Here is an 18997-nt window from a genome sequence, read left to right on the forward strand (position 1 = left end):
CCTCCCCCACTCCCAGGTTAAAGACTATGTGAAGATGGTGAGCCTGGTTGGTGTTGAAGCCCCACAGCTATTTTGTTTATGCATAGTTCCCAGTTGCTTGTTCCTGATTTACATCTTTAAGTAGAAGCCAAAAAAATAACTAAACTGCTTTTGTGAGTTCCAAGCCCTTTTAGCAAATCATTAAACCCAAGTGGAAGTGAAATCACGCAGAAGCTAGTGAGTAAAGTGAGGAGCTACTTCCTTGTGACAGGCATCTGAAGGGTGTGTGTGTAGGGGGGAAAGCCGAGAGTCCTGGGACTTGGCCTCTAGTCCATGGATTCTGTTTAGTGTCAGAACTTCACTGAATTGCAAGAAATATGGTTGGGGTCTACAGAGAATCATTGATTCTATTGGTACTGGAGCAGCCCCTGCATTTGATGTCAGAAGTGCTATGAGGTTTCAGGCTTTTTGTTTGTTTGTTTTCATGCACTATAGCTGAGAATCCCCTCTGGCTTCTCCAAGTACCCTGTTTCCTGTGAGCTGGCTCTTGCTTCCTATACATCCTATCCCACATACAACCCTTTCCAAGTCACTGGTGTCATCCTGCTCCACACAGGCTGGCTTTCCTTCTTTCTTCAGACTCATGAAGTTTAAGGTTCTTTACTTGGAAAACCAAATATTCTACGTGCTTATGGTAAATGTGAATTCACAGAAGTTTTCCATGGTACTCAGTCTAACATAGTCTCCTCATCACACGAGTTCTAGAACACATCTCTTCCATCATCCAGACATACTTGTAATGGTTAATTTTACTCGGCAACTCAGCCAGGATATTGTATTCAGTAGTTTGGTTAAATACTAGTCTGTATGCTGTTGTGAATATGTATTTTTAGACTGATTATCGCTTCATTAAGTGATAATCAGTGTCAGGACTCATCCAATCAGTTGTAGGCTCAAGAAATTCTGCAACTGGATTGCTTAGACTTGACTGAAATATTAATTCCTATGAAATTTCCAGCTTGCCTACCTTTTCTAAAGAAGTTTGTTTCTCTAATGATAGCTAGAGAGAGAGAGAGAGAGAGGAAGGCAGAAAGGAAGGAAGGAAGGAAGGAAGGAAGGAAGGAAGGAAGGAAGGAAGGAGAAAGAAAGACAGAAAGAAAGACAGAAAAAGAAAGAAATAAAGAAAGAGAGAGAGAAAAGAAAGAAAGACAGAAAGAAAGAGAGAGAGAGAGAAAGAAACAAACAAAATAAGAAAATTTGGGTCAAAATATTCCCCAAAGACCCTCAGGTAAAGGCTTGGAGAGGAGTTAGAAACTCTAAGACAAGGGTCTAGTAGACCTCACTTAAAGATCTTTAAGTCATGAGAAACAATTGAATGAAAGAGCTTTCTATTTTTTGCTTCCTGGTAATTAGATGATTGGTTTTGCTCTGCCATATGTTTCTACCATGATAGGTTGTCTTGGCACAGGCCCAAAGCAAGGAAGCCAATCAGTCATGGACTGAAACACCTACAGTCTGTAAGCTAAAGTAAAACTTTTTGTTTTCACATTGTTTTTTGCTCAGGTGTTTGACAGTGACAGAAAACTAAGGTAAGTGTATACAGAACAAACCCCTCAACACACAACACACACACACACACACATATATATGTGTGTGTGTGTATATATATATCCATATATATATATATATATAATTTGAGAACAAGAATCAAGATCTATTTCAGATAATGAAAGAGAGTGGCTCTGCTTTTCTGGAAAGCCTAATCAATAGACTAGCACATTTAACTGGTTCTAAGTCTTCTGCCTTTGGTGGCATGTCTATGCTCTGGTTTTTTCACTCCACAGAGCATCATTAATTCCCTCCTCAAGGAACAAATATTCTAATTTGAGAAGCATGACGTTACCTTAGCCATGATTCAGTTCCACTCTTATGCACCTTTTACCTTTTATGACTTACCCAACATCATTTATTTAAGTACATTATGTTGACTTAGAAATGACAATAATTTTGTTACAAAATAGGCTAAACATATTTACTGTAAACTCACTGATTTTCTAATTCAGAAAGAATATGACCACTACTCCATTTAGAGATGATTAATTATAATTTCATATTAAATTCATACAAAATTGATATAACTATATGTATAGCATCACACATCTTATGTTATTGCCTGATGAAACAACAATAAGTATTTAGGTTACCAAGCAGAAAAGCCTTTTTGCATTATACCTGGGAGACTCTGCCCCACTTCAGGCTGTTTGATTGATGCTGATAAAGTGAGATTGGTAGTCACATTGCACTACTTAAAGTAGAAAGACTGATCTTATAGTGATAATAAAATATCCATGTTATGAAAAAGTAATAGTGCAGTATCGTAAAGACAGCAAAATGCTCTTAATCATCTTCCCTCTTCTTCCAATGATTATTTACAATTTATCTCTGTGGGATGGATTGATATTTAGGCTACTTCTCATTTTCTTTGTGATTTTCCTTATGATTCTCAAACTCCTGAGTTTAGCATTGAGTAAATCAAAGACTTGTGATGTGTACTCTCATTGATAGTATTATTTATGAAATGATTAAAGGTAGGACTTTCAAATTATACAAACACACAAAAACAATTCTAATTCACCTGTCTCCTCAGATAAACAGCACAAAAACATATTTTCTTATTTCTGAGTAGTTCTGAGAAAATAAAATCTTCAGGAAAACATAATGCATAATTATAACAATTGTTCAAGACAAAATATAAAAGCCAACATACACTAAATTTGATATTTATTGTTGTGGAGGCAATTTCAAATCTATCTTTGTGAAATAGTTTAACAATATCTAACCAAGTTTATTTGTTTTGATAAGTTTAACAATATCTAACCAAGTTTATTTGTTTTGATAAATATATCAGAAAAAAAAGATTTTTTAAACTGGGTTTTGTTGGTGTTTGTTGTTTTGTTGTTGTTGTTGTTGTGATTTGTCTTTTCTTTTATTGTTCCTAAGGATCAAACCTGAACATTGCACTTAGTAAGCAAACACTTAGCCACTTAGCTATACTTCATCCCAGAATTTGGTTTGTTAGATGATAAAACATACTTATAACCAATGAGCTATTCTCATAAATTAAATGAGACCACATTGGTGTCTGTTTGATGAAAACAAAAAGTATGACAAAGTGACTATTCACTTTTGATCTCTCTTCTACCATTTTAAAGTGTAATAAATCAGTCACTAAAATTTTACACAGTGTAATGTAAAAATATCTGAACAATACCAGAGTAAGAAAAATATTTGTATCTATTTTACATATAAGAGATTAGCTTGCTAAGTGTACACCTTGCCTGAAAACGAAGGCTAAATCAGAAACTACTCCAGTTAAGGTAAGATCTGACATCCTGCAACTCTTTAAGACTGTTGCTTTTTGCCACACACAATCTGAAAATCACAAGTCTACAGAACTGTGATGAAATCTGTACCCTAGAGATAACAACTTCTGTGCTAAACAGATGGGAAAGGTCCTTTGGGTTTCCACTTCAATGAACTTTTTAAAAATTTCTTATGCTTAAAAAAATCTTTTTCTACTCTCAGACTTTGATGGAGGCATCTAACAAGTCAAAAATAGTCTTGCACTGTGTCAACATTGCAATAAACAGAGTTGACACATGCTAATGGTTGGTGTTCAACTTGTGCTTTGCCCTGGGAATTCTGTTTACAGTGTGTATTTCCTTTGGGAATTCAAAAGATGGAGGGAAATGACTATAAGTGTGGCAGCCTTAGAACTGTCATGACACCCAAAACAATCTGCTGGGTGATATGCTGAGCATAGCTTTAGAGATTTGTTTCCAGTCCACTGGTAGTTCATTATGATGAATTCTAAGGATAGCTAGTGATTGACTATTCCCAAACTACTGCTTAGTAATAGGGCTTTTTCCTCCTTTTATCACTGTAATGTTGAGTCTTTGTGTCTTAACTTTAGTGCTCCCTTGAGAAAATTAAGACATGTATGGGTACAAGACAGATCACCTCCCTACAGTGGGATCTCTTGTCTACTTAAGTTACACTTTCTTTACTTCTGGCTGTAATGAAATAACCCTTTAAGGATTAATTAATAATTTTAATTGATAAGGGACTATTTCCTACTCCCAACTCCAATTCCCTGATATTATTTTTGTTGCTTTATAATGTGATTCTTCTGGCCCATGATAGAACCCATGCAAAAAGAGAGAGACAGAGGGACAGAGAGACAGAGACAGAGACAGAGGCTCCACTCACATGAGCCTTGCTGCAATCAAAGAAAATGAGCAGATCTTGTTTAATCATCTACTTTATTAGTTGTAGATGTTTACTGTGTGATAGCTAATATTCTGAATTATTTAGGTGAATAATTAATTTAATTCTCTTATGTTTGATAGGTAATATTTTCAACCACGGATGTGCCAATCACCTTAGTAGAGGACCTTGGTAGACTGAACCTAAATCACCACTAGGATTCCCTCAGTCTTCCAAAAGAATGGTACTTTATCATGAATGGGAGAAGGCTTGCTAAGACATGCTTTAGACATGCCCACAAAGCTGAAAGAGAGTGATGAGAAAAGACAAGTCGAAAGAGTATCCACAGTAGAAAAAATAGAGTACAGAGGTCGCCCTACAGGGACTATTTCATTCAAAATCTTTTTCCTTTTTTTTGCCAGTCTGTGTTTGTTCTCTAAATCTATAGATCTAAAACTATTCCATTCAACTTAATGGATTTCATAGACCAGTCATACATGTATTTGTTCACAGTTCATTTCCTCTATCTCCTAATACACATGGGAAATGGGCTTCTGCTGGGCTCTGTCACTGTGACCTCAGTGTCACAAACAGCATTTGTGACAGAGTAGACACCTAACAAAATTGCTTGATTATGTCTTTCTGTAAATTTACATTTACTGTACTTTACTGTGGAGTTTTCAAACACATGACCAATAGAAAGGACAGTCTAGCAATAACACCTACCACCATAAAGCCTCAATGATGATTACCCACTCAGAAAACCTTACTTCATCAAGAACATGACCCTTGTTCCCCTATACACTCAATTATTGAAAAGCATTCCCAGACAGCATCTCATATCTTCCATAAATATTTCAGAAGAGTTATTTTAAAAGAATGGATGGAGATTCATGTCACACATGATCACTCTCATTAAAAACCTCAATCAATCAGGACATCTCACTTTGAAAAATTGTGGGAGTATATGTCTTATATGTTAGAGTCTGTTTTGTTATTATCCATACTGAACATGGCTCTGTATATATTTAAATTTCAAAATCCTCAAGTACTAAAAGCACTTCTTATGTAACTTGGTAATCCATCCACAGTCTATTGCAGCATCCCGAACATGGAATCTAGTTTTCTATCTTCTGTTCACCATTTCTTCATACATATGAAAGGATACTAACGTCCTACCCTTTCTGTTCCTAATTCAGAACAAGTCAGTGATAGTGTAATCTCCCTACTCCTCCAAAAGGGGCTGCCAGAAGTGAAACTAAATGAAAAAAACACTTTTGATCCCTAAAGACTTGACATTAACCTTAATTACACAGCACAACTGAGACTGAAAGGCCAACAGAATTCCTCCTGAATAAGCTAGTTGAGTCCACACTTTATTAACCCTAAGTGAAGGAGACATTGAGGGATCCTTAAATGAGTGTGAGAATAAAAAGCCTGATCTTTTCCTCACACTCCTCAAAATGGCAGCAGATGGCCTGGGAACACTCGAGCAAAGACAGCTTCATTAGGCTCAGACTGTATGACCACTCACATTGGAGGTGGGGCAGGGGAGGGGGGTCATGTTTTCCATGATCTAAAAGCACATTACATGAGAGAAAATGAAACTTCCATATCTAAGTAGATATGTTTTCTCATGTGATGCAGATATATATGAGAGTCTATACACATAACCCTTACCAAGCTGAGGTCATGAGGGAGAAACTCTTCAGTTATCTGTGCCCTTTCCCAGTCATTTCCTATTACCTCTCCAGTTTCTTAATCTACCAGCTCTAAACTCCCCTATGTTGAACATGGAGAAGTCAGAAACAGTGGCTGCAGGATGAAAACAGTTTAAGAAGTTTAAGGTTGACATATGGAATGGAAATTTCACACACACACACACACACACACACACACACACACTCTCACACACAATAGGTCTTCTAGAATTAAACAAAGGATAAACAAAGTTGCTAAATGAATTTCAACCTTCTAAATATAAATTTCAATTGAGCGTTTTCATTACAGAATTTCAACTGCTTGTAGGACTAATAGATAACCAAAAATCCTTCAGATACTAACCATAACTAAAATTTTCTTAAGGACTAGTCATGATTTCATTCATCTGTCAAGGTAAAAGTCTTCTAGTGAATTTAATACAGTTACACGGAGAGAATAACCTCATTAAAATTATTCTGTTATTAGTGGAATCTCTGCATTTTTAGCAACTTTTAATTCTGAATGAAACATGATTGGTGTAAGTATGATAAGAATGGTGATATTTGAAAATATATAGTTCAACAATATTGGAGACCTGATTAGATATGTATACTGTGAAAAAAGGAAAGAGAAAGAGTGGATTTTAAGTCATGAAGATCAAGTGGGACTGTGGCTCAAGTGGTAGAGTGCTTGCCTTCACCTAAAGATTTCAAGGACAATGCCCAGGCCCAAAGTTCAAGCCCCAAGACTGACAAAAAAAAGTCATGAAGATCAAACATACAGCCTTTGTACAGGAAACTGGAAAAAAACTCATTGTTACATCAATAAATTTTAGAAACTAGTGTTTTTTAAAAATAAAGATGGACCTACCATTTCATAATTAGTACAAATATGTGATTTTGTTTCTTAAGAAAAATACAATTGGACTGGGCACTGGTTGTTTGTGGCTCACACCTGTAATCCTAGCTACTAAGGAGGCTGATACCTGAGGATCATGGTTCAAAGCCAGACCTTGCAGCAAAGACCATGAGACTCTTATCTCCAGTTAACTAGCAGAAAACTAGAAGTGGAGCCATGGCTAAAACTGGAGCTGTGGCTCAAAGTGGCAGAGCACTAGTCTTGAGCAAAAGAGCTCAAGGACTGAACCCAAATTCTGAGTTCAAGCTCCATGAGCAAATATATAATATTATATATATATATATATATATATATATATATATATATATAATTGGATACTGTAAGATTGGGAAATAAAACAGAAAAGATGAAAGTAAGGTAGATTTCCTGATAAAGAGTAAGAGGATGGGTTAGGATGGAGATGCTAAAGTTAAAACCAAATATATAGTCAGGGTAATTATTTGTATAGAGCAGAAACAGACAATAGGCAAGTAGACAATTTCACCAGGTTCTCAGGTTTTCTGTTTTTGTCTTATTTTTAAAATTCTATTATAACTGTTTAAGAAAAGGGTTTATCTTAACAGAAGAGCTAGAAAACGTTGAATTATGAAAGAAGCATTCAGGAACAATAACTAAATCAAAATGAAATTAGGAATAACGTGGCTTATTAATTTTATTAGGGTACTTAACACCCTCTGGCTAATTTAAGAGTTGTTGTGAGGACCATAAATTCCTGGAGATTAAGGGAGAGTTACAAATCATAAGCAATCAATTTATAATCATAGAGTAGGAACTGAAAAACCTTCCAGAGAACAATTTTATTTCATGATGAAGAGAGGAGAGGTGAGAGAATACCTTAAGAGGAGAGACCATGCATTTCATCTTGAATTAAGAATTGTTGAACTGTGACACAATGTTGCATAAGATGGTAGGAGTACATGTTCAAAATCATTTGAGTTAAAGCAATTTTGTTTCAGAAATTCAACTCCTCTTACCTAATGAAGGTATTTGAGACTTTGAGACACTTTCATCTATACAGAAATCTGTATAGATGAAATGCGTGTCAGAAGCTGGGAACTGGTGGCTCACACCTGTAATTCTAGCTACTCAGGAGGCTGAGATCTGAGGATCATGGTTCAAAGCCACCCCAGGCAGGAAAGTCTGTGAGACTCTTATCTCCAATAAACCAGAAGTGGTACTGTGGCTCAAGTGGTGGAGCGCTAGCCTTAAACTGAATAGCTGAGGGATAGCACCTAGGCCCAGAGTTCAAGCCCCCACGACCGACCAAAAAAAAAAAAGGGCTGGGAAGGTGGCTCAGTAGTAGAGTGCTTGCCTTGCACAAAATGAGGCCCTGGGTTATTCCCTAGTGCCACATAAGCAGAAAACGCTGGAAGTGAAATCTTGCCAAAACAATCACTCTGATCTTATAATAGAGGATAAATTCAGCATTGGCAGCCAGTTAAACCTATTGATGTGGCTACCATCATTTCTCCAAGATGAACTTGATTATAACCCACCATAATGAATCAAATTAGTGTTCAATCCCAAAGTTGATATACATTCACTTGGTATCCATTGTTTTTCAAAAGTGTATGTCATTTTTTATTTTAATTTTTATAGGTCTCAGAAATGAATACATATATATGTGAGGATTTCTTACAGTTTTTCACTAGTGATCTCTGCTTTTTATTTCTTTCTCAAAGAGGAAGTGGTTAACAATTTCCTATCATAACAGTAATCTAGACTCAATATAGGAATGTTCTAAGGGAGATTTAATATTTCAATATTTAAATATTTAAATGGATCCCTGAAGATTTGACAAAACAATGTCACACAATGTTATGCAATGTCACACAATTACAATGAAAATATGAATTACAGAAATTGGGAAATATCATCAAAGTACAGTACTAGCATGTGTAAAATCTCTTTGAACAATTAATATACACTAAAAAATAGTGAAAGAAATGCAAAATGTATACTGTACAGGGTATGGATTCTAATGGGCATGGATGAGTGGAGAGGCAAAAAAGGATAAATATGGCTGAAATACTTTATATACACTGTGAAATTGGAGTAATGAAGCCTGTTGAAATTGTTTGGGGAGAGGAAAGAGGGAATGAGGGATAGTAATACAGGGGCTGAGTCTAACCAAGGAAAAGCATTGTATGTGTATATACATACATACATGTATATATACACATATATATATGGACATGACAAAGTAAATGGCCCAAAGTAAATGGCATCTAATTGATGCTAATAAAACTATGGAATTTTTAAAAACTAAATGCATAAATAAATAGCACGATAAAGAGGTTTCTTTTTGGCAGTAGTGTGGGTTGAACTTAAGGCCTAGGTAAGCTTACTAGGTAATCACTATACCACTAGAGCTATGTGCATAGCTCAGTTGCTTTATAACATTGAGACAGGGTCTTGAATTAGTGCCTAGGCTAGCCTGAACTGCAATCCTCCTATTTTGTGCTTTGTGAGGCTAGAATGACAAGTGCATGTCCCCAAACCTAGCTATTGATTGAGAAAGGGTCTTGCTCCAACTCTTTGTTCAAGCTGGCCTCAAATTGTGATGCACCAGATCTCTACTTCCTGAACCTTTGGGATTACAGACATGAGCCATTAATTTCATTTTTAATTTCTTGAAAGGTAATTTTAATTTTTTTTACAAAAGAAACATTGTTTTAAAAAGAAAACAATAATGGTTTGGGGTTACCAAAATAAACCATCTAATTAATTATTTGATTGATTATGTACACTATAAAAATACAGACAACCTCCTAGTATTTTGTCCTAAAGTTAGACATATTAACATTTTTCCTACTAACCAACCAAGAGTATTATTCAGAAGAAATACTTGCATCTATTTTATGAACTTAAATCTACTAGTAGAATATATATAATACTGCTTTCAGTCATTTTTACTGAACAATTACTTAAAATTATTTTATAACAGCAGATGCAAATATGCATACTTTTCTTTGAAGACAATATTCATGATGAATACACCATAATCAATCAATTACATTTCATAAATATTTATGTTTTTAATATTGTGGATACACTGAAAAAAGATCACATTCTACACTCACAGAGATTATCTGGTGAGTCAATTGACATATTTTAAGGTATTAAGGAATGATTTGTTGCAATATATTACTAAAACATGCCTGGGAAACTCTTCGTTCACTACTACAAAACACTCAGAGATGAAATAGAATCATCTCTGGAGGTAGGCTAACAATAAATAAATATATACAAAACAATTACATGTATATGTATATATATATATATTATATTTTATATTTACATATAATATATACTAACAATAAAAATATACTTTAAAAAAGAAACTATCTTGAAGAAAAGGGTAAAATGTCCCCTAAGATAAGGAAGGTAGAGAAAATATTTGGGGATAGATGAAGGAAAACTAAAGCTTGTTCATCAGAGACTAGAATCGTGGTGCAATTGGAAATGGCAAACAGACAGGAGGTCTGGGTGGGACAGGAAATGTCAGATTGAGCTGGGACCAATGAGAATGCTAAGAACCACTCCACCATCAACTGTAAGCTGCTCAAGAAGCTGAGATCTGAGATTCTCACTTTGAAAACAAAAGCAAATTACCTGAATCTTTTCTCTATTGAAGCAGCAAAAAGCAGAAACTGGATATATGATTCAAGTAGAAGAGTATCATCTGTGTATGGAAAAAGCCTAGTTAAAGAATAAGACCTGAACTCAAGTCCCATTAATAATTTTTTTAAGGGAAGAAAAGAGAAGAAGAAAAAGAAAATTAAGAAACAAAAGAAAAGAAAAAGAAGTCAAGACAATCTATGCTATTATTTCTTTCAAGGACAGCAAAATATTTATTAAAGTCCAATATACACACAGGGAAAAAAGAACATCAATCATGAGTATTAAATATTGTATTTAAATTTAATTACAGTGCTCATCTGCAAAAATATTTTAATAACCTCTATGAGATATGTATATGTCAGCTATAAAGTAATAACTTAAAATTCAGGAATGTAACTTTTAAATATAATGAATATAATCACCAAGAAATAAGTAACTAGCTCTTACTGTATCATTCATTTTGAAAGTTTTATAGTATATATTTATTATAGTAAATTTATTTTGTTAAATAACACTTTAAATGAACTTATCACTTTTTTGATAACTAAACAAACTGACTCTATATGGAGCATGTGTGTTGGGACATAAGAAAGCATGACATCTGATCTTTCCTTTTTGTAGACTGTGGAAACTAAAGTGTACTTTTTGACAACTTCAAAGCAAGAATAAACGTTTTTAAGGAATTCAAATAAACATATATCAATAAAGTATATTTTACACTTCAAAAATTCAAATCCATGACACAGAGCTTCATTATCTCATATATAATTATCAGCAAAGACAAATAAAAGCACTACTTCCTTATCAGTTTTATGAACTAAGGAGTATTGATGAGTGTGGCAAGTATAGGAGGATAATTGCAAGTACAATCAGTTACAAGAAATAAAAGAGAAGCTACAACAGAAACACCAGATGGAGAAGAATAAGGTAAAAGTGAACTTTTCCTTTTATGTTTCATTATAATTGACAACATGCAAACAAGAATTGAAACACACATAAAGTTGTTATGATTATGTAAGTATACATTTTTCTTTCTCTCTCTTCTGTTTCATACTCTTTCTTTGTCTCTCTCCTTTCCATTCTCTCTTTTATCCTCTCTCTCCTCTTTTTCTTCTTTCTCCCTATCTTTTGCTGTCAAGAGAAAATCACTGTAGGATGGACATGCTAATACTACTGAGAAACATTCACATAGCAGTGCATCTTTATATGAGTATTGACATTTAGCTGACTTTCCTCCTGCTTCAATACCCATGAAGTTCAAAAACAAACTTGAAAAATAAAACCAACTGAACAGGACAGGTGAGATTAAGACAGGTGAGATTATTTTATAATCATAGGTTGAAAAGAAGAAAATCTTTCAAAACATCACAGGAAGTGATCATTTTTTTAATCAAAAGGATTAGAATCTATTTTAAGGAAATAATGAGTTCATCACTACTTGGTCATGTATAGAAAAGTTAAAACTAAAGATATCCATTGATGATTCAGGAAAAGAGAACAAGCAGGGTTTAAGAGAAGTTACCATGTTTCCACAGACCAGTCCACAGGACATACCTTTGCACAGCTTCTCCATTCCAGCAGGGTAGTCCATCAGCAGCAGCTAATTCCTTAATGCAAAGCTGATCAGCCAGGCCACCATAGAATGACCTGTACAGTCGAAGGCTGTTGATAAATTCTCTGAATGAAAGAACAAAGAAACTCATTAAAATCCAAAATGCATAGTACAACCCAACACTAATGACAGATATTACTATGTGTAATGTTCGGAATATACTTATTTATATGTATATATTTATATATAAAAATATATATATATTTAAGCACTTTTTTAATAATCTGGAAAATATATTTTTCAAAGAATGCTAGCACTAATTTATTCTTTGAATAAGCCTTTATAGTCTTTATAATCTTATATATTGTTCTAGGATCAAGAATGTGGTTGTGAGAAGGATTGGGATGGGGGGGAGGGGGGAGGCTGGGAAGGGATGGGAAGGGTAAACAAAGGAGGAGGCTGCAATGCTTGGTAAGAAATGTACGCATTATCCTGCCCATGCAATTGTAACCCCTCTGTACAGTTTGTTCACAAATAAAATAAAATAAAATTTAAAAAAAAGATATGCTTGCACTGTTCAGTAAGAAAAAATATTAGATTAACAATCTAAAGCTAGTCATTTAAAGTACCCCAGACCAATAAACCCTGTGATAACTACTGTTTTCTTCTTGCCTATGACTGTATGTGGGGATTTTCCCCTTCCTAATAGATCTCTAGTTGACAAATGTTTTTTGTTTGTTTGCTTTTGTTTTTACAATGCTGATGAGAGGATCTTGGACAAAGTTTCTCAAATAATTGATTTATATTCAGTTATATGTTAAAATTCTTCAGTGGACAATAAGTATCTATAGACTTTTAAACTATATGGAGGGAAAAAAAAGAACCTGGGGAAGGTAGGGAGGGAAGGGATGGTAAGGGGAAAACAATGGAGGGGGTAACAATGTTCAATAGGAAGTGTACTCATTACCTCACTCATGTAACTGTAACCCTCTGTATAGCATCTTTACAATAAAAAATAAATAAATAAAAATAAAAATAAACTATATGGAGAAAAAAAAAAGAATGTGGTTGTGAATATACACATATACACGTATATGACACTTTAGTTAGCCTCTCTGACATCTTCAGTAGACACTGGAATCTAAATTTCAGTGATTCTAATAATTTTCATTTCTATGTAAAAAATGTCAGAACCTTACATGTTAATTTATTGCCTACTGAGTAAAAGCTCAGTAGATTGTTTCTTATCCTTCCTGGGTTTTCTCTTTTCTTTTTAATTATATAGAGTCATAAGTCTTTATTAAATAACACTACAATATTTTTCAAAAACATAAAAATAAAGAATATATCCTTAATATACAAATCTAGGCTTTTTTCCCACCCACACTACTGTTTTCTCCCTAACAATTATGGGAAGGAAAACAACAAAAATGCAGAATTGCTGTTTTTAATAGAGAAGGTCAAGATTTTTGAGTTGTAGAACCTAGGCTTTTTATCACTTGATTAACCAAGTTTTTAAAAATTAAACCTAATTTTAACAGAATTGTTGAACAACTGCATCAGTTTATAATTATTTCTTATTATTTGTTTATTTATTTATTGGCAGTCGTGGGGCCTGAACTCTGGGCCTGGGCCCTGTCCCTCAGCTCTTCAGCTCAAGGCCAATGCTTTACCACCTGAGCTACAGAGCCACTTCCTGCTTTTTCTATTGCTTATGTGGTGTTGAGGAATCAAACCCAGGGCCTCAAGCATGCAAGGCAAGCACTCTACCACTGAGCCACCTTCCCAGCCCCATTTTTATCAATTCTTAAAGCAGTATTTAAAACAGATGCTGGAGTTGACTATAGGATAAATATGATTTTCAAAAGTGTAACACTAGAAATCATGTAATCATATGATTAGAAAATATAATGGCAGATTTATTGTTGGGGGATTTAATTTTTTGAGTTCCAGGTTGGTATAATTTGGGGAGGGGAAGGGAAAAAAACAAATTGTTTAAATAGGGATATAGGTGGACCCATTGAAACAATGAGATGTACAAGATGTATGTCGAAAAACAAACTTTACAACTTTGGTGTGCAGGGAGTGGGGGGAGACGGGAAGGGATGGGAAGGGGAAACAAAGGAGGAGGCAACAATGCTTGATAAGAAATTTACTCATTACCTTGCTCATGTAATTGTAACCCCTTTGTACGGTATTTTCACAATAAAAAATATATATAACTGCAAGTGTTTGGTTTCAAAAAATATTACTAGACAAGTAGCTGTAAAAAGTATATATTTGACTCATCTAGAACTTATGATTAATAAGAAAGTTTTGTTTTCGTGGATGGATAACTTAGTTTGAGCAATTACAAGCATCAAAGAAAAGCTTTGTTTTCTTGCTATCGGAGTAATTATATTTCTTACTTACTACTAATTTTTATCTAGTAGGAGTTAAGTCCCTCCAAGATGACTATATCCCCCCTCCCCGTAACTGGATTACATGAACAAATATGAATTCTTACATTGCAACTACGTAATCAGAGAGGAAATCTGTACATTCCTAGAATGAATGAAAAGATGAGAAGCTTCTGTCATAAATTCTATTCTAAATCAATGATCACTCTTATGGAATCAATATGTTTTCTAGCAATTAAGAAGCCAAGGGAAAAAAAGATATGATGTTAAGACCTCAAAGTTGATGGTATAAAAATGAATAAAATTTTATGGACCTCAAATTACCTACTTACTGGGAACTTTGTGACTATAGCTACTTTCATTTCTCCTTTGCTATCAGCAGACCCTAATGGAAAGAGCTTTCCTTTTCTTTCAATTTTTTTTGCCAGTGATGTATTACATGGCCTTAACAAGCATTGGCATGTTTGTCTGTGTTCAATGTACCAGGACTGCATACTTCCAAATTCTTCCTTTCATAACCACATCTCATTCAGGACAAGAACACTTCTAAAATCCAAATCTGATATTCTACCGAACATGTCTGTCACTTCGTCACTTGCTTGAGCTGTAGCAATGGTTGTTCTCATGCAGTTCTCAGAAAGGTATATAAGACACCTTTCTCAATTGTAATAACAGAAAACCTACTATAAAGTTAGATACTTGCTATTCCCCAAACACACCTTCCTACTTTGTGCTTACTCTGAAGGCTTGTAATCCAGATTTCCACTTAGTCTATGGACAGTAAAGTTATTTATTATTTGTCACAGTGCACAAACTTCAGTGAATACCATGCTTCGTGTTGGCATGAGCTCATCATCACAAGTAAACGAGGAAGTCCCCGTTTTCTATGAATATGCATTTTTGGTGAAAAGCCAAAGGAAGAAAACAGTGTTTATAATGCCACATTGGAAGATACCCAAATCAGGTAATATTTCCAAATAACATAGCAGCTTAATATTCCCCATACAAACAATCAAAAACAGAATGGCAAAGATATGACAGAAAAATATGCAGCTTGGCTAGGGGGTAAAGTACTTATGAGAATGAATTCTGAAGCCTGGTGCTGGTGGCTCACGCCTGTAATCCTAGCTACTCAAGAGGCTGAGATCTGAGGATCATGGTTCAAAGCCAGCCCAGGCAGGAAAGTCCATGAAACTCTTATCTCCAATAAACCACTAGAAAATCAGAAGTGGTGCTGTAGCTCAAGTGGTAGAATGCTTGCCTTGAGCTGAAGAGCTGAGGGACAGCCCTCAGGCCCAGAGTTCAAGCCCCACGACTGACAAAGAGAGAGAGAGAGAGAGAATGAATTCTGGTAATAAGTAGGAAAAGATCAAACTACCATAAGCCTTATTTATCATTTTGTGGCATTCAGAGGCATTTATTCCAAAGGCATTTGGAGCCATTAAGGGTTTTCTAGCCAGCAGGTGACATCACCATCAAAGTAGCAATGAGAAAGTAGATAGAAGAGCAGAGATAGAAGTAGATAGAAGAGATTGGTAATAGGAACTGAAACAAAATCCAGGAAAAGCAAAACTGAGAATGGGAGGGGAAAAAACAAAAGACAAAAAACAACAGTAACGAAAAACCAACTTTGCCAGTAAACAACTAAAGTTTAATAGGTGTGAGGAATCCAGAATGGACTGTAAAGGAACAGCTTCAGGATACTTTTCGTCTTCCCCTTGTTCACTGAGGTTACCTCATTCACTGAAATCAAAAATGAGGAAAAGGGAAATACCACAATTCTAGTATCCCATGCCATCCTTAGAGGTCCTCATCCTGTTCCATGTTCTCACCTTTTTGATAGCACATAGTTTCCTTTTATCTTGCTCTAGCATAAGGATCCAGGCAGGCAGCAGCTGTTTTTCATTTGTTTGTTTTGTTCATTTCTATAGATGCTAGAGCAGAGATGGTGTCTGTGTACAACATATCCCATTAAAAGTTGTCAACTTAATACGGGAGTAAAAGTTAAGGGATGGGTCACCCTGCTCCCCATGTGCTCCACTTAAGGTAGTTTTTGAGAAAGCAAGTAAAGCACCTCTCATCAAACCCAATATGTGTAAACACCACCTAGAAACCCAGCCAAGAGACAAATCCAGATTTAATAGTTGTAAGGTAGGGACCAATATTCTACATTTTACAGAAAGCACTCCAGTGTTGCTGATATTACTGATGTACAAACCATGAATATTGTGTGAGTTTTCTGTTTGACTTTGAAAGCCAAATTTACTGAATGTGTGGTAAGAGACTCATCATCCATAGAAATGGTGTTTGAAGCCATGGATTTGGATATTTCAGATAAATAATATGCATTGAGACCAGTCAAAGGGACTCTAAAGAGAATAAAGGAAGAGAGTCTTCAAAGTTAAAGAGCTATGAAAACTACAAAGTAAGGAAAGGTAGACTTAGAAAGATTCTTCATAGTATTTATACCAACCCTTGACCCGTAACATGACTTAGTTTGGAAATAAGGTCTTAAAGCTAGGCATCAATGGGCTACAACTGTAATCCTGTTACTTTGAAAGCTGAGAATGGGAGGGTCGAAGTTCCTGGCCAGCCCAGCCATAAAAGTTCAGAAGACTCTCATAGCAGGATGCAGTAGCATGCACTGAAACTATTCAGGAGGCTGAGATTGGGAAGATCACTGCTGTAGGCCAACTCAGAATGAAAGTCCACTAGGCTCTATCTCAATGGAAAGATGTGGAGTGTAGTAGTAGCACTCACTTGTTACCCAAGTTATGATGAGAAGCCTAAAATAGGGGAGTTGTGGCCCAAGTAAAAGTCCAGGTAGGAAGCCAAAAATAAGAAGCCAAATTAAGAAGCCAAAGACATGGGTTGATGCATGGCTAAGAAGTAGAATGCCTGCATTACTCGGGCAAGTCCCTGAGTTTAAACCCTAGTACTGCTAGAGCTAGGCAGAAAGAAAAGAGAAGGACAAAGAAGGAATTAAGGCTAAAACAACATCACATAAAAGGGTCCATGTGACTAATCCAATATGACTAGAGTCATTTTAAGAAGAAAAAGCAATCACCAGATGTACGTACAGAGAAAGGGCCCTGCAAGACACAAAAACAGGACCATTTGCAGGTTCAGGAAAGAAACATGAAAAAATCTTGACCTTCACACTCCAGAAATATGAGAAATTTTACTTCTGTTTTTTTAAGTTGCCTAGGCTATGATATCTTTCAGGGAAGGCTACCAGAATGAAGTAATAAGTAAAGCATTGGAAGTAGATACATACTTTGGATTTGTGTAATAATCAACACTAAAGGTAAACTTAGAATTAGAACTGGCCAATCACCAACGGGAAACCAAAGCCAATTTGGGTTTGTGTATAATTATTTGAATGTGATTTTCTGTAAAGGGGAATAGATAATTAGCACTATGAGTTTGTTCCCAAATACTGTCTTACTTTCTGGTCACATCTTGGAAGCAGTGAAGTTATCTTGAGTTCTGTAGCTTATATGGAGCCTATGAAATGGGTACAGAAATGATGTATGTGATGCTTGTTTTTCTAGGCTGGGTTGCTGATTTCTTTTCTTTTTTACTCCCCGCCCCCACCCCTCCGGGTTGTAGGGCTTCAACTCTGGGCTTGGACACTGTCATTACGTTCTTCAGCTCAAGGCAAGCTTTCTACCACTTGAGCCACAGTGCCACTTCCAGTTTTCTAGTGGTTTATTAGAGATAAGAGTCTCATGGGCTTTCCTGCCCAGGCTGACTTTGAACCACACCACGATCCTCAGATCTCAGCTTCCAGAGTAGCTAGGATTATAGGCATGAGCCACCTGTGCCCCAGTGGGTTGCTGATTTCTATTTCCCTCTACCACAGTAAGTGACAAGGTTTTGGATTGAATGCTTGGTCTTTCTGAGTCTTAAAGCACAAGCAATATCAGCAGTAACACCAGCTTCTGGGAAAAGGGAACAGACTTGAGAGAAGAATGGTTTGTTTAAGTATTCTAAACTAAGGATATCTTGAAGGACCACATTAGGACTCATACTTTTGTTGATGACAGAAAAATAGGAAAAGAAAAAAATCTGTAAAGAAAGAGAAAAGAATTATAAAACACAATATACCAAAATTAGAGAAATGTTCATTGAGATTTATATAAAGGAAGAAAGTATATGTGAATGTGATAATTTTGATTTATAAGTATGAAAATGAGCAGAAACCCTAACTTGAAAACTTCTATTCAGTTTTGGCATTTTTTTAGCTCTCAGAATTAAGAATAGTGTTGCAAAATGCACTTTCACTAAAGAACCAGGAAATTCCCACTAGATATTGGAGATGATAATTAAATTAATGGGAAAAAGAGCACTAGTAGTCATAGTGAAATCAGACTTATCTACTGCCACAAAAGTGGTGGTCCTCTTGTAAGAATTTGTGCCTCCCTTCCCAGCAGACTGGAATATTTCAATGAGTAAAATATTCTTAGCATGACTATATTTTATTTGTTGTGGGAATGACAAGGTCTATATAATTATTTTACTATAATAATTAGGCTATTAAAGTTGAATTTAAGAA

At 35.4% G+C, this 18997-nt stretch overlaps 1 protein-coding gene across 1 annotated transcript in view; it reads right to left on the reverse strand.

Annotated features, from left to right (window-relative positions):
- The window catches only part of Gpc5 (glypican 5), a 493935-nt gene that overhangs the window by 246390 nt on the left and 228548 nt on the right, over positions 1-18997 (reverse strand). The window contains exon 5 of the mRNA XM_013022972.1: positions 12043-12165. Coding sequence (XP_012878426.1) covers positions 12043-12165 — 123 coding nt within the window. The remainder of the gene's footprint in view (positions 1-12042; positions 12166-18997) is intronic.

This window comes from Dipodomys ordii, unplaced genomic scaffold (assembly GCF_000151885.1).
Source record: "Dipodomys ordii isolate 6190 unplaced genomic scaffold, Dord_2.0 Scaffold65, whole genome shotgun sequence".
Lineage (NCBI taxonomy): Eukaryota > Metazoa > Chordata > Mammalia > Rodentia > Heteromyidae > Dipodomys > Dipodomys ordii.